Source organism: Heterodontus francisci, chromosome 3, assembly GCF_036365525.1.
Source record: "Heterodontus francisci isolate sHetFra1 chromosome 3, sHetFra1.hap1, whole genome shotgun sequence".
NCBI classification, from domain to species: Eukaryota; Metazoa; Chordata; class Chondrichthyes; order Heterodontiformes; family Heterodontidae; genus Heterodontus; species Heterodontus francisci.
In genome coordinates this window covers 52,742,159-52,758,303 of record NC_090373.1, presented here as the reverse complement: position 1 = coordinate 52,758,303, position 16,145 = coordinate 52,742,159, and the positions used below count along the sequence as shown (strand labels likewise).

Genomic DNA, 16,145 nt, shown 5'->3' with positions numbered 1-16,145 from the left:
TGGTGGAGGGAGTGAATGTTTGTGGATGGGGTGCGAATCAAGCGGGCTGCTTTGTCCTGGATGGTGTCGAGCTTCTTGAGTGTTGTTGGAGCTGCACCCATCCAGGCAAGTGGAGAGTATTCCATCGCACTCCTGAGTTGTGCCTTGTAGATGGTGGACAGGTTTTGGGGAGTCAGGAGGTGAGTTACTCGCCTCAGGATTCCTAGCCTCTGACCTGCTCTTGTAGCCACGGTATTTATATGGCTACTTCAGTTCAGTTTCTAGTCAATGTGCCAGGCAATGGTAGCCCCTAGGATTGTTGATAGTGGGGGTTCAGCGATGGTAATGCCGTTGAATGTCAAGGGGAGATGGTTAGATTCTCTCTTGTTGGAGATGGTCATTGCGTCGCACTTGTGTGGCGCGAATGTTACTTGCTACTTATCAGCCCATATTGTCCAGGTCTTGCTGCATTTCTACACGGACTGCTTCAGTATCTGAGGAGTCACGAATGGTGCTGAACATTGTGCAATCATCAGCGAACATCCCCACTTCTGACCTCATGATTGAAGGAAGGTCATTGATGAAGCAGCTGAAGATGGTTGGGCCTAGGACACTACCCTGAGGAACTCCTGCAGTGATGTCCTGGAGCTCAGATGATTGACCTCCAATGACCACAACCATCTTCCTTTGCACTATGTATGACTCCAGCCAGCGGAGGGTTTTCCCCCGATTTCCATTGACCTCAGTTTTGCTAGGGCTCCTTGATGCCATACTCAGTCTAATGCTTCCTTGATGTCAAGGGCGGGCAGTCACTCTCACCTCACCTCTTGAGTTCAGCTCAAGTGATAGCCTTTTGTGTGGCACCTTATCAAATCACTTTTGGAAATCCAAGTATGTCGCATCTACTTTATCTACCTTACTGTTTACATCCTCAAAAAATGCTAATAAATTTTTCAAACACAATTTCCCTTTCGTAAAACCATGTTGAGTTTGCCTGATCATGCTATGATTTTCTAAGTGCATTGTTAAGATTTCCTTAAGAGATTCATGCATTGTCCTGACCATTACTGTCAGGGCAGTAAGTTCCATGTTTTCTTTCTCTCTCCTTTCTTGAATAGCAGTGTTACATTTGCTAACTTCCAATCCGCTAGGACTGCTCTAGAATCTAGCGAATTTTGGAAAGTCATAACTATTGCATCCACTATCGCTGCAGCTTCCTCTTTTAGAAACCTGGGATGTAAGCCATCAGATCCTGGGGATTTGTCAGCTTTTAGCCCCTTAGCTTTCTCTAATACTTTTTCTACGCTGATATTAATTACTTGAAGTTCCTCACTCTTATTAGCCCCTTAGTTACCTTCTATTTCTGGTATATAATTTGTGTCTTCTACTGTGAAGATGGGCATAAAATATTTATTCAGTGTCTGCCATTTCCTCATTCCCTGTCATAATTTCGCCTGTCTCCGCGTCTGAGAGACTAACGTTTACTTTAGCTACTCTTCTTTTTATAGATTTATAAAAGTTCTTACAATCTGTTTTATATTCCTGTATAGTTTATTCTCATTCTATTTTTTCTCCTTTTATCACCATTTTGGTTGACCTTTACTGGTTTCTAAAATTCTACTAACCCTTGGGCTTACTACTATTCTTTGCAATTTTATAAGCCGCCTCTTTGAATCTAATACTATCCTTAACTTCCCTAATACGCCTCGGATGGATCTTTTTTGCTGAGTTTTTATTTTTTTAATGGTATGTATTGTTGAACATTTTGAATCGTTTCTTTAAATGTTTCCCATTGTTTATTTGTCACAATACCTTTTAGTCTATTTACTGAATCAACTTTTACTGCTCATACGTATGAAATTGGCTTTGCTAAATTTAAGATTCTTGTTTGATGCTGGAGTATGTCACTCTCAACTTACTATGGAATTCAGTTGTATTATGACCACTTTTTCCCAGCGGATTTTTTACTATGAGATTAATTACATCTGCCTCATTGCACAATAGTAAAAATAAAATAGTTTTATCACTAGTTGATTTCACAGCGTATTTTTCCAGGAAACTGTCACAAAAGCATTCTGCAAACTCATCTTCCAGACTACCTTTGTCAATGTGATTTGCACAATATTTATAAAGATTAAAGTCCCCTACAATTATTACATTGCAGTTTGTAACAAAGGCAACCATTTCTTGCTTAATGCTGTGTCCACAGTATAACTACTGTTAAGGGGTCTATAAACTACTTCCACCAGCAATTTTTGACACTTGTTATTCATAATCTCTACCTAGACTGGTTCTACTTCCTGATCTTTTGAGCTACTATCTGGGCTCCTCAAAAATAAAAACAGAAAATGCTGGGAATGCTCAGCAGGTCAGGCAGCATCTGTGGAGAGAAACACAGAGTTAATGTTTCAGGTCAATATCCTTTTGTCAGAACTGGGAAAAGTTAGAAATGTAATCGATTTTAAGCAGTTGAAATGGGAGAGGGTAGAAAAAGAAAACAAGGGAAGGTTTGCGATGGGGTGGAAGACGGGACACATTAACTAACACAAGAGTTGGTGGTGCAGAGCCAAAGGGAGTGGTAGTAGACAAGTAAAGAGACAAAAGACTTGTCGAGAGTAAGTGTGAACAGCTGCTGCCAGGAAGCAAAAACAAGAGAAAGACCGAAATATGCAAAGGAAACGAAACAAATTGGGGCAGAGATTACAGTCTGAAATTGTTGAACTCAGTGTTGAGTCAGGAAGACCGTAAAGTGCCTAATCAAAAGATGAGGTCCTGTTCCTTGAGCTTACATTGGAACACTGCAGTAGGCTGAGGCTGGAGAGGTCAGTGTGACAGCAAGGTGGAGAGTTAAAATAGCAGGCCACTGGAAGCTTTTGGTCATGCTTGCAGATTGAACCGAGCTGTTCTGCAAAGTGGTCACTCATTCTGCATTTGGTCTCCCCAGTGTAGAGCAGACTGCATTGTGAGCAGTGGATACAGTATACTAAATTGAAAGAAATATATGTCAATTGCTTTTTCACCTGGAAACTATATTTGGGGCCTTGGACATTGAGGAGAGAAGAGGTAAAAGGACAGGTGTTGCAACTCCTGTACTTGCATGGAAAGGTGCCTTGAGAAAATGATGGGGCGTTGGGTATGATTGAGGTGTGGATCAGGGTGTCGCAGAGGGAATGGTCCCTTCAGAATGCTGAAAGGGGAGGAGAAGGAAAGATGTGTTTGGTGACATCACGTTGGAGGTGGCGGAAATGGCGAAGGATGATCCATTGAATATGGAGGCTGATGGAGTGAAGGTGATAGAAGAGTGGAAATTGGAAGCAAAGTTGAAGTTTTCTAGTTCAAGTTGAGAGCAGCAAACGCGCAGATACAGTCATCAATCTACAGGAGAAACAGGTGCGGGAGGGGGCCCAAGTCGGACTGGAACAAGGAATGTTCCACATATCCCACGATAAGGCAGGTATCGCTAGGACTCATGTGAGTACCCATAGCAACATCTTTTATTTGGAGGAAGTGAGTTGAGTGAAAGGAGAAGCTGTTCAATGTGAGAACATGTTCAGCCAGGTAGAGGAGGGTGGTGGTGGCTGGAGACTGGTTGGGCCTCTCTCTGTTCAAGGAAGAAGTGGAGAGGCCTCAGACCATCCTGGTGGGGGATGGAGGTACAGAGAAATTCGTTGTCTGTGGTGAAGAGGAGACAGTTCGGTTCAGGAAATTGGAAACTGTTAAACTGACGGAGGGCATCAAAAGAGTCACTGATGTAGGTGGGAAGAAACTGAACAAAGGGAGCAAAAATAGAGCCAAGACAGGAGGAAACCAGTTCAATGGGGCAAGAATGGGCTGAAACGATGGTCAACCAAGGCAGTCCTGATGGTGGATCTTGGGAAAGAGGTAGAAGTGGACTGTTTGGAGTTGGGGGCCTATAAGGTTGGCAGCTGTGGATGGAAGATCTTCAGAGGAGATAAGGTCAGTAACAGTCCTAGAAACAATGGCTTTATGTTCGGTGCTGGGGTCGCGGTCCAGGGGAAGGTAGGAGGATATGTTGGGGAGCTGGCATTCGGCCTCTGCTAGGTACAGGTCAGTTTACCAGACAACAACAGCACCACCCATGTCAGCAGGTTTGATGACAATGTTCAGATTGGATCTAAGAATGGAGTCCAGCAGGTTCAGAGTGAGACATGTTAGTGAGTGAGGGGAGCAGAGAAATTGAGACGGCTGATGTCAGACCAGTAGCTCTCAATGTAGAGATCATGAGAGAGGTAAGAGGACAGAGGGAGGGGCCCAAGTAGAGGAAAAATACTGGAGACTGGTAAAAGGATCCATTGTGCAGGGTTCCAAAGAGGTGGGCGCAGAAGTGAAGGCGACGGAAGAAGAGCTCAATGTCGTGTCAAGCTCGCAATTCATTGAGGTGGAAGTGTAAGAGGATAAAGCTGAGGCTTTTGCTAAGGACACATCATTCAGGGTCAGAGAGGGGATGGTCGGATGGTATTGTGAATATATGGCAAGAAGTGAGATTAGAAGAATGGATGAGGTTAGAGGGAAGTGTTATGACCCAGTGAGAAAGGTGTCTCGGGGTCCCTTTCAGCCTTCACCTGGTCTTACCGTAACAGGATTTAATTTTAAATGCACCGTGTTTTTAGCTCCCCCTTGGTGAACCCTTCTTCACCGCTTCCCAATTATAAGGCAAAGAAACCAGCACAAACAGGTTTTCTTAGGTTTATAGAAGAAAGATTGAAATTTATCAGACTTGAAGTTAAATTGTTCTGGGATGTGGGAGCAGTACCACAGGACATGCGCGATGCCAATATCGTCACCCTCTATAAGAACAAGGGTGACCGCGGCGACCACAACAACTATCGTGGAATCTCCCTGCTGAGCATAGTGGGGAAAGTCTTCGCTCGAGTCGTTTTAAACACACTCCAGAAGCTGGCTGAATGTGTCCACCCTGAGGCACAGTGCGGCTTTCGAGCAGAGAGACCCACCATTGACATGCTGTTCTCCCTTCACCAGCTACAGGAGAAATGCCGCGAACAGATGCCCCTCTACGTTGCTTTCATAGATCTCACCAAAGCCTTTGACCTCGTCAGCAGACGTGGTCTCTTCAGACTACTATCAAAGATCGGATGTCCACCAAAGCTACTAAGTAGCATCACCTCATTCCATGACAATATGAAAGGCACAATTCAGCATAACGGTGCCTCATCAGACCCCTTTCCTATCCTGATTGGCGTGAAACAGGGCTGTGTTCTCGCACCAACACTGGGATCATCTTCTCACTGCTGCTGTCACATGCGTTCAAGTCTTCAGAAGAAGGAATTTTCCTCTACACAAGATCAGATGGCAGGTTGTTCAACGTTGCCCGTTTTGGAGCGAAGACCAAAGTACGGAAGGTCCTCATCAGGGAACTCCTCTTTGCTGACGATGCTGCTTTAACATCCCACACGGAAGGGTGTCTGCAGAGACTCATCGACAGGATTGCGGCTGCCTGCAACAAATTTGGCCTAACCATCAGCCTCAAGAAAATGAACATCATGGGACAGGACGTCCAAAATGCTCCGTCCATCAATATCTGCGATCACGCTCTGGAAGTGGTTCAAGAGTTCACCTACCTAGGCTCAACTATCACCGGTAACCTGTCTCTTGTTGCAGAAATCAATAAGCACATGGGAGAGGCTGCTATGTCCAGACTGGCCAAGAGGGTGTGGGAAAATGGCGCACTGACACGGAACACAAAAATCCGAGTGTTTCAAGCCTGTGTCCTCAGTACCTCGCTCTACGGCAGCGAGGCCTGGACAACGTATGTCAGCCAAGAGCGACGTCTCAACTCGTTCCATCTTCACTGCCTCTGGAGTATCCTTGGCATCAGGCGACAGGACCGTATCTCCAACGCAGAAGTCCTCGAGGCGGCCAACATCCCCAGCATATACACCCTACTGAGTCAGCGGCGCTTGAGATGGCTTGGCCATGTGAGCCGCATGGAAGATGGCAGGATCCCCAAGGGCGCATTTTACAGCGAGGTCGTCACTGGTATCTGACCCACTGGCCGTCCATGTCTCCACTTTAAAGACGTCTGCAAACGCGACATGAAGTCCTGTGACGTTGACCACAAGTCGTGGGAGTCAGTTGCCAGTGATCGCCAGAGCTGGTGGACAGCCATAAAGGCGGGACTAAAGAGTGGCGAGTCAAAGAGACTTAGCAGTTGGCAGGAAAAAAGACAGAAGCGCAAGGGGAGAGCCAACTGTGTAACAGCCCCGACAACCAATTTTATCTGCAGCGCCTGTGGAAGATTCTGTCACTAGAATTGCCTTTATAGCCACTCCAGGCGCTGCTCCACAAACCACTGACCTTGAGGCGTTTAGCCATTGTCTCTCGAGACAAGGAGGCTAAAGAAGAAGAAATTAAACTCTAATTCAGTTGGCGCCTATGGATACACGACGCACCCACGTTAGCATGCATATACGATACACACATGCAAATAGAGACAGAAAAGAGCAGAATTAAAATAAAATGGAAAAGTTTGAGGCAATGTCTGAAGAGTTTTTGTTATGGTACTTCGAGCTCACTGTAGCATCCTTGATTGTAGGTAGATCTTGCTTTTTGTTGGGGCCCAGTATTCTTCTTGAACCTTGTTAGCTGTAGGAGACTTATCGCTGAGGGGGTTCCTGTGGATTCAGAGGCTTGTGAGAAAGAGATGGGAGCAGATAGGAGAGATCTTCTCAGTCCAGGAACAAACAAACACACTCAGTTCAAACTGTTTGCACAATTCAGAAAAACCCAGGTTGCCAACCAGGTTAGTCATATGACTAACTGGTCTGACCACATCTTGGATTGTATCAGCTTAGCAGTCTCTGGCATGCTCCTCTTACACACGATACCTGGTGATCAAGGTCCATTGTGGGTTGAATGTGTCAGGGAATGGTCCTTTGTTGTTCCAAGCACCGTTTGTTAATATTCAAATGTCTTTTCCAGCCACGGCTGATCTGTTTAACAAGTCCTTTCTTCACTCCAGTAACAGTTAAAATCAGTGTGCCTCATTCTTGGCAGGTAGGGGCCTAGCATGACAGAAGTGAAAGGGAAGAAATATCTGGAGGGGTGTTGGTACCCATAAGTTGTTGGAGCTTGCGAATTTTAATACCTGAAAGGAAGAATAAAAGTTCTTTTGTCAAGGCTTTGGATGAGATGAAGGATTAAATGAAACTGCAGACCAGAACAGCTTTGAGATAGAGAGTCAGTTGGTGCTGCTGAAGAGAGATGTTGAGTGTGCATGTGGCAGCGCTTTGCATTGAGTGTAGATCCCAGGAGCCCAATACCCTGTCTCTGAGCCACGGCTCCTTTCCCTGCAAGTGCAGGAGGTGCAACACCTGCCCTTTTACCTCCCCTTTCTTCACCATCCAAGGCCCCAACTACTCCTTCCAGGTGATATAGCAATTTGCGTATACTTACAAGTTTGTATGCTGTACTCATAATGCTCATAATGCGGTCTGCTGTACATTTGGGAGACCAAACGCAGATTGGGTCACTGCTTTGCAGAACACCTCTGTTCAGACTGCGAACGTGACCCCGACCTTCCAGTCGCCTGTCGTTTTAATTCTGTACCTTGCTCTCTCACTGACCTCTCTGTCCTCATCCTACTGCAATGTTCCAATGAAGCTCAACATAAGCTCAAGGAAGAGGATTTCATTTTTCGGTTAGGCACTTTATAGCATTCCAAACTCTACATTGAGTTCAACAATTTCAGTCTGTAATCTCTGCCCCAATTTTTTCCCTTTTCTTTGCATGTTTCGGTCTTTGTCTTGTTTTTGTCTTTTCTTTTTGCTTTTGGACTGCAGCTGTTCATCATTCTGCCATTCACACATCCTCTAAACACATCTTTTGTTTCTTTTCTCGTCGCATTACCATTCCCTTTGGTTCTGTACCACTAACACTTCTGTCGTTTAATGGACTAGATTTTAAGAGCCTGCTGTCATTTCCACGGGCCGCACACTGATGAGCTGTCGTGATCTCCTGCGCGGCGGCTCATTTAAATATCTGAGGTAGCCTGCCACCCACTTCACGTAGAGGGAGCGGGCTCTGCATCCCCGGCAATGTCGTCAGCTACCTGTGCGCAGGGGTTGGCGCCATTTTTAAAGGGCAGCCAGCCATGCCAGCAAATTTGAATTTTTAAATGGAACCCTTCACAATTTAGAAAGTAAAATTTTAATGCCCTTTTCTCACCCCCAATAAAAATTACAGTAAGCATTTGCTCTCCCCCTGCCCCCCCAAAAACGCCTACCATTGAATTCTGACCTTCTCCCCCCCCCCCCCCCACCCCCCCAACATCAAGTTGAAAGTACACTCCTTCCCCCCACCCCCATCCCCTACGCTGATGATGCTTATTTGACCCCATCCGCTCCCCCATGCAGTAAAAAATCTTAGCTCCTGCCCCCTCCCCAGACGGGGAATTGAAGGCGTGGGAGTGCCGGCCACCCCGCTGAAGGTCGCGGCAGGCCTGGAAGATTCAAGGTAAGTTGATTTAAATTTATTCATCTAATTAATTTAAATATTTAAATCCAGGTCCCGTCACCCAGTGGCAGGTGGGCCACAGCTGAGAGGATTAGGCTGGGCGCTTCAGGTGTCGGCCTTCATGGAAGGCATCTGCCGCAACCATCTTGTAGCCCACCCCCTGCCATGGAGCCCGACGTTGTGGGCTTGGTAAAATCCAGCCCAATGTCTCCCATCTTCCACCCCATCGCAGGCTTTCCCTTGTTTTCTTTTTCCATCCTGTCCCTTTTCATCTGCTATCCTTAATACAGTATGCGGAGACATCTAAATTTTCCTACACACCTTAACAGTAGCTGTCAGTAAGTCATAATTACTTAACCAGGTTTCAGAATCAGAGAATCTTACACCACAGATGGAGGCCATTTGGCCCATCATGCCTATGATGGCTCTTTGAAAGAGCTATCCGATTCGTCCCACTCCCCTGCTCTTTTTCCATCAACCTGCAACTTTTTCATTTTCAAATATTTATTCAATTCCCTTTTGAAAGTTCCTCTTGCATCTTCTTCCCCATCCTTTCAGACATTGCAGTTCCAATCATCATAACTTGCTACATAAAAAAAATTCTCCTCATCTCCCCTCTGGTTCTTTTGCCAATTACTTTGAAACTGACATCTGGTTAATAACCTTTCTGCCAGTGGAAACAATATTCCCTCTCACTATTAAAATCTCTCTCAATTTTGAGCACCTCTATTGAATCTCCCCATCAACGTCTCTGCTCTAAGGAGAGCAATCCCAGCTTCTCTAGCCTCTCCATATAACTGAAGTCCCTCATCCCTGGAACCATTTTCGTAAATCTCCAGTACACCAGAATGTATTAATAAAATCGGTAAAATTCTAGAAGGGTTTCTCACTAAAGGGTTAAATATCAAGGTTCTCAAGATTTCTGATAATCTTCACTACATTCTGGCAAACCTGCTGGGCAGTATTATCAGTAAATCTGTGGTTGAGTTAGAACTTCACTGAAAGTGTACAGCTGCAAAAGTGAGGAGTTGGGAGTGGGAAATGAAAAGCTGAAAAATAACACTAGGAGCAAAATCAATGTAAAGTTTGTGGCATTTTCCCACCAGATATAAATTTGTACCATACTTTAAAGGAAACTTAAGCCTGTGGTTTCACGAGTCTAAGCTTACTTCACTCACCTTTCCCATTATTTTGCAGAGTTATTTTAGGCTGCCTGACTTTCCTTCTGAGTATTACAGGAGTATGACAATGAAGACGATTGTTAATTTTGTATCTATGAATCCCTCGCAAATTTTTCAACCAATTTTACATGGAAATAATTTCCAATTGTTCATAATTTAACAGGTATAAGCCAGCACAGAATATTGCTGCGTTTGGCTGTACTTTGTGCATGCCATTACTTATAGAGCATTGCAACCAGGTTACGATATCAAAAATCATTTTAATGAATTGTAACCAGCTTAAACAAGATGATCAAGAATGGGAAAGAGGGGCATAAATAACGTATTTGGATTCAGGAGTTTCACAAAATATCAACATAAAGATTGTGGCATCTGTGAAGTAAATTGAAATGCTGTTAGACCTGTTTTCTACCATCATACTATTGGATTTGCAGAGTATATTGAGAGTTCATAGCGGTAGGAATAGGGGCAGCAACAATAAAATGCTACCTGCTGTGAATACTGGTAAAAACTTGATGACTTACTGGTAAATGTTTTTGCAACATAAGACCCTGGTCCAGAATGCAGACAAAATGTTTTTCACTTTTGTTGTTTGTTAGGAATGAACTCCTTTGAGTGTTAAGGATTGTCATAGTGCCTCTTGTTGATATTTCTAAAGATTTACTTTAGCAGTGTCTGGTTGATGAGAAACAGTGTAGAATCATTCTTTATAGATTCCTAGATAGCTCATTTACTTGGTTTCTTTATTGTCTTCCTCTTTGAGTTCCTATTTGTTTGTGTACTGTATTTTAGCTCTCAAATTCTGCAACCTTAGAAGGAAAAGGTCAGTTGAAGTTTACTTCAGGACAATGGAGTCCTCACCATAACTGCACGCAAATTGCCACAGCTAATGACACAGTTATTCGAGGTTGGGACACTAGGACCATGAGGTAAGCAGAAAACCGCTCCTGTTCTTTAGTTCTTCGTAGTTGTTGTATATTCAGTGCATAATCTGAAAATGCTTGACATTTGAAACTTATTGAAATCCAGCCTGTGAAATGACCACCTGTAGGAATGTTTTTAAGTTGGTCTTTATAGTTGAGCAGTCTCTTCTGTAGTTATCTGACATTATCACAATTGAGAACACTGTAGATGCGTGATCTTTCTATATAGGTGGCTTTTAAGGCTGATTTTACTGTATGTAGAAATGTCTTATTCAATGGTTAAAGGGGGATTTCTTAATACTCCTTCGACCCTCTTTTGTGTAATTTTGGATATACCACTAAAGTTTGATTCTGCCCACAATCTTTGATCACTGTCTCTGCAATCTTTCAGATTCCCTAAGTACCTAATCACATTCACATAATAAGCAGAAAAAGTGATTTATACATTTTTCAGGAAACCAAACTAGTTTGTGTGGATGTTGCAGTGCAAGTTTATGAAAATATGACTTGAGCTAGCATCAAATTTACTCCTCCTCCACCTCATTGGACAGCAAAATGCATCCATCCCATCCACCAAATTCTCATGCTAGATCCCACCTCATTCATTTCCTACATTACAGCAGTGACTACACTTCAAAAGTACATCATTGGCTGAAAAGGTTTTGGGGCATCTTATATAAATGCAAGGTCTTTCTCTCAAAGGGACTCATGCAAGTCTCAGCTTAGGTCAGTTCCACTGAGGCATTTCCAGGGCATAGTAAGAATTATTTCCCAAGAAACCCCTGATGTAGGTATGGCAGGCAGAGTTTAAGGATATGGTCATAGCCTCAGTCACTCTGCTTATAGAATTTTGAGAAATGTTAGAACCCTTCAATGCAGGTGGAAAATGAACACCAAGCATAAATTAATAAAATAATTAAATAAAATATTCTGTAGGCAAATTATATCAACAAAGTGACTCCTGACAATGCGGCAGCCGCCAACGTCATCAGAGCACTCCAAGCTGCGCACATGCGCAAACAGTCTCCTGCTCTCAGAGAGATTCTGTGCATGTGCAGCCTATGTCTTGCCAGAACTAACTGGGGCATGCTCGGGAAAACATCATCGCATAGTGCCAACGTCATCACTCCAGACCTCGACGCTTTCTCCCCATCACCCCCCTCCTCCTCACCGGCCACTTTCCCCACTCAGCCGCTCGCTCCAGACCTCGCCACCGCTCCCCCCCCCACTCCCCTCAGCTGATTGCTCCCTGCTCCTTGCTTCCCCCCGCCATCCCGCTCTCCGGCTGCTCACTTCTGTACCCCCCCCCCCCAGCTGCTAGCTCTAGGCTGTGCAGCTTCCCTCCTCTCAGCCACTTGCTCCTACGTCGCCCCATCACCCCTCGCGGCCCACCTTGCTTCATGGGGCAGCATGCAGAGTACGATCGGATGTGGGAGCAATGTCCGAGAGGAGGGAAGCGTTGAGGCCTAGAGCTAGCATCTGGAGGGGGTGGGGGGGAAGTGAGGAGCGAGCGGCTGGAGAGTGGGGTGAACGGGGGAGGGGGGAGCAGTGACGAGGTGTGGAGCGCCCGACTGACGGAGGGGGCAGCCGACTTGAGGGAAGGCAGTGGGGGAGCCAGCGGTGAGAAGACGGGCGGAGGAGTGAAGGATAGAGAGATGCTCAATGGCAAGGGGAGAGCAGGGAACTATTGGGGATTGGATGGAGGCGGCGATGGCAGCCATCGAGTGGATTTTCGGGTTCCATTTGTTTTTCTGTGATAAATTGAGCAGCACCATCTTCAATCCTGGCAGCTTCCTGAACGTCACAGACAGTGACGTTCCAGTGGAAGAGGCTGCATTTGCGCATGTGCTAGTGCTGTGCCACCTAGTGGTTACGTTGTCAGCAAATGCAGCCTTTTATAAAATACTGGCTATAGATTATATTTACTACCTTTCTAGTGCACAATTTAATCTGTTTTACATTCATATATTTTAATGGGCATTCCTTTAAATCTTAAAGATCTAAAATTATATGAAGATATTTTTCTAAGCACTGTAATCTAATATTTCAATTAATTTCATTTTGTGTATAGAATTTTATCTATTTTACATTCAACTATTTTTAAGCAACAATCACTTCCAACAGTGGTTAAAATATACCATCACAAAATGCATTCTGTGTCACCGAATAGAGTTGTCCTGTGCTTACAAAAAAGAATATTCTCCGACTTATTGTAAGCAACACAATGGCGCAGTCACTAGTTTGCACAATTTCATTCAAATATCTAATGTGAAATACATGTGTGACTTATAAATATTTTCTTTTCATTGGCAATTGATACCTTTGATATTCAACAGTGTGATTTGCTGAGGCTTGGTGGGGAGGTATGTCAGCAGTAGTATGACCTGAGTAACAAGGAAATCAATGGCAGTAGCAAAGATGAGGGAATAAGGTGTGCCATCATGGCTGATGTCACTGAAATATATGAGCAAAATACTGCGGATGCTGGAAATCTGAAATAAAAACAGAAAATGCTGGAAATACTCGGTACTCGATGAAAGGTCATTGACCTGAAACGTTAACTCTGTTTCTGTCTCCACAGATGCTGCCAGACCTGCTGAGTAGTATTTCCAGCACACTCTGGGCTGACTTTTACAGACCCCCCCCTGACGTCAGGGGTCGTGGCGGAAGGCGGGTGCGGAAAGTGCCTCTAGGAGAGGGCCACCACACACCCTGACTCCGGGAAGGCTCGGCCCGATATTACCGGTGACGGCCAGGCCTCGTGGTGGCCCCCCTGCCACTCGGCAACGGGACCGCCATTTAAATATTTAAATTAATTAAAATCAATGAATTAATGAAACCTACATTCCCGCTGTTTGTCCCGCTGCAATCTTGGTGCCACTAGCCGGCACTCGCGCGCCTTTGGATCCCCGTCCGGGGAACCGAGACAACACTGGTGGGGAGGGGAGAGGAGTAAGTTAGGTCAAAGTAATATCATTGGTGTAGGGGATGGTGGGAAGGGTTAAAGTTTAAAATTTATGTACTTTTGTGGGGGGGGGGGGGGGGGTGGTGGGGGGGGAAGGTCAGGTGGAGAAGGTAAGTGTTTTGGAGGGGGAGAGGGCAAGTAATTAATTTAATTTAGTTATTGGGATGGGAGAGGGGCAGAATAAATGTATTTGCATTTTTTATGAAATGTCTCTTTAAATATTTAAATAGAACGGTAGAGCTCGAAGGCCTTTACAAATGGCGTCAGCGCCTGTGTACAGGCAGCTGACGCCATTGCCGGGGATGGACAGCCCGCCACCTCCACGTCATCAGGGGGGCATCGCCCCCCCGGCTATTTAAATGAACCGCCGTGCTTAATATCGTGCAGCCCACACAGGTGGGTCGCCGTTTTCGCCCGCCACTGATTTTGGCAGTGTGAGTATGAATTTCAGCCCTCTGTCTTTATTTAAGTAAGAGGAGAGGGCAACAAGATGAAATGGATCAAGAGCAAGACCAAAAAAACTTAAATGGTCTAGTGTGGGGGCACGTGGTAGGAAATTTACAGTACCAGGCAGAAAAAAGTTTTCTTTTAAAATTCAACAGCCACTAAAAATAGCCAAATTTTGAAGTCTTGCAAGAAGAACCTGTATTATAGGTACCCAGTGAGATTGGAACAAGGACATGGTCCCAAACCATGCCAGCTCATTTAATCTTTGGCCTCAATATTGCAATATGCTGTCTTGGAAGATTAACTCAAATTATATTTCCTCACCTTTCGTGATTCATAATGTGACAACAAAACAGAATAATTGGTTATCCATCCCTTGGCTTTTGTTAGGACTTTGCATGGAATGAATGGCTACTGTTATCTACGGTCACCACACTTTGAAAGGAATTCATTGTGTGAAATGTTTCAATATGATTAATGTACATATCGTCACTATTATGATAAAGCAGTGGCAAAAGTGATTAAGACATGCTTAGCAAGATCTTGTTACCTATTTAGGAAAATCCTGGAGAATGGCCAAGTTAGTGAAATTCATCATTTAAATACTTCAAATACTGAAATGCAATTTGAGATTTTAAAAGCCACAATGATCACTTCAGATGATAAAATTTTACACTACAGTTTTAGAAACATACACAATTCTGCAGCTTTCCACAATTCACAGTATTTTCAATATAAACCAGACAGCCTACTGAAAATTTGAAATGCTCCAGAAAAGCACATTTAAAGGGTATAACAATCATATCATGAGAAAAAGTCCCTCATTCAATTATTCTGTTGCAGGGTAAGTAATGATTTAGATTTCTGCAATACATCAACTTTCTTTTTGACTACCCTTACAGCTTTCAAATGCATAGTTTAAGTTCTGAAAATAAAGAAGTAACATTTGTAGCAAGAATCATCTATCTGTATGGAATAATATATTGAGGCCATTAAATACAAGAAACAAGGAAGTGATGTTTAATTTGTGCAAGATGTTGGTTTTGTCAGTTCGACTATTGTGTGCATTCGAGGCACCCCATTATAGGATGGGTATTAAGATTAATGAAGAGTGCAACAAAGATTCACAGAATCAGAATCACAGAATCATTACAGTGCAGAAGGAGGCCATTTGGCCCATTGTGTCGGCACTGGCTCTGAGCAATTCCCTCAGTCCCATTTGTTATGACCGGGTGAGGAAGGGGTCTTAGGTTCCCCTCTTGCTCCATTCCTGGTTTGGCCGTAACAGGGTTTAACTTTTAAAATGCAGTGTTTTTAGCTTAACCCCCTCAGTGAGTTCTTACTCACTGCTCTCTAATTGTAATTGTAAATGAACCAGCCAGGTTCTTAGGTTTAAACAAGAAAGATGTAAGTTTACTAACCTTACCACTCTAACTTGGTTAAAATTACTGAAATACATGAAGCAACCACACTAGCATGCATACAAGATAAACACACACGCAAATAAATACAGAGGGCGAGAAAGAATAGATAGGGGGAGTGTTGGAGTAATAAATGGAATTCATTTACTTTCTTTAGTTTGGATGTAAAGTCCTTGATTGGAGTTAAGTCTTGCAGTTCTTGCGGGGGCCCAATGCACACTTTCAAACTTGTTTTGCTGGTACCAGAAGGCTGAAGAGGTCCTCTGTCTTGAGGCTTAAGCTGCTTCTGTGGGTCCTTGGGAGTTTGCTTGAGAGAGAGGGGCCTTCCTTCTCTTCGGTCTTCGAATTGCAGTCTGCCCCAAACCTTTCTGTGAGGCACAATTCACTCAGTTCCCTGTCTGGCCCGCAGGTAAGTCAAGTGACCAGCTCTTTGTTTGAAGCAGCATTGTGTGCGAGAATTGTTGATTTCAAAAGTTTTCCAGTCACACTGGGGGGTGGGGGGTGGAATGTGGTGGAGGTTTGTCTCTTACAAAGTCAGGGGCTCTCAATGTCTTTTGATCATCACTATTGACAAAACCCATCTCACTAATTTAATCTGGGAGCACTTCTATTGTCTCTTTACTCAACTGTCTCTCAGAATGCAAATGTGCAGCCATGTTTTCAGCCGTTCAGCTCTGTGGTCTTTTTAAACAAGCTATGTTCAAAGTCCAGTAAAAGTTCAAGTAGTGTTCCATAT

At 44.2% G+C, this 16,145-nt stretch overlaps 1 protein-coding gene across 1 annotated transcript in view; it reads left to right on the top strand.

Annotated features, from left to right (window-relative positions):
* The window catches only part of eipr1 (EARP complex and GARP complex interacting protein 1), a 79,959-nt gene that overhangs the window by 42,673 nt on the left and 21,141 nt on the right, over positions 1 to 16,145 (top strand). Inside the window, exon 6 of the mRNA XM_068022133.1 lies at positions 10,446 to 10,582. Coding sequence (XP_067878234.1) covers positions 10,446 to 10,582 — 137 coding nt within the window. The remainder of the gene's footprint in view (positions 1 to 10,445; positions 10,583 to 16,145) is intronic.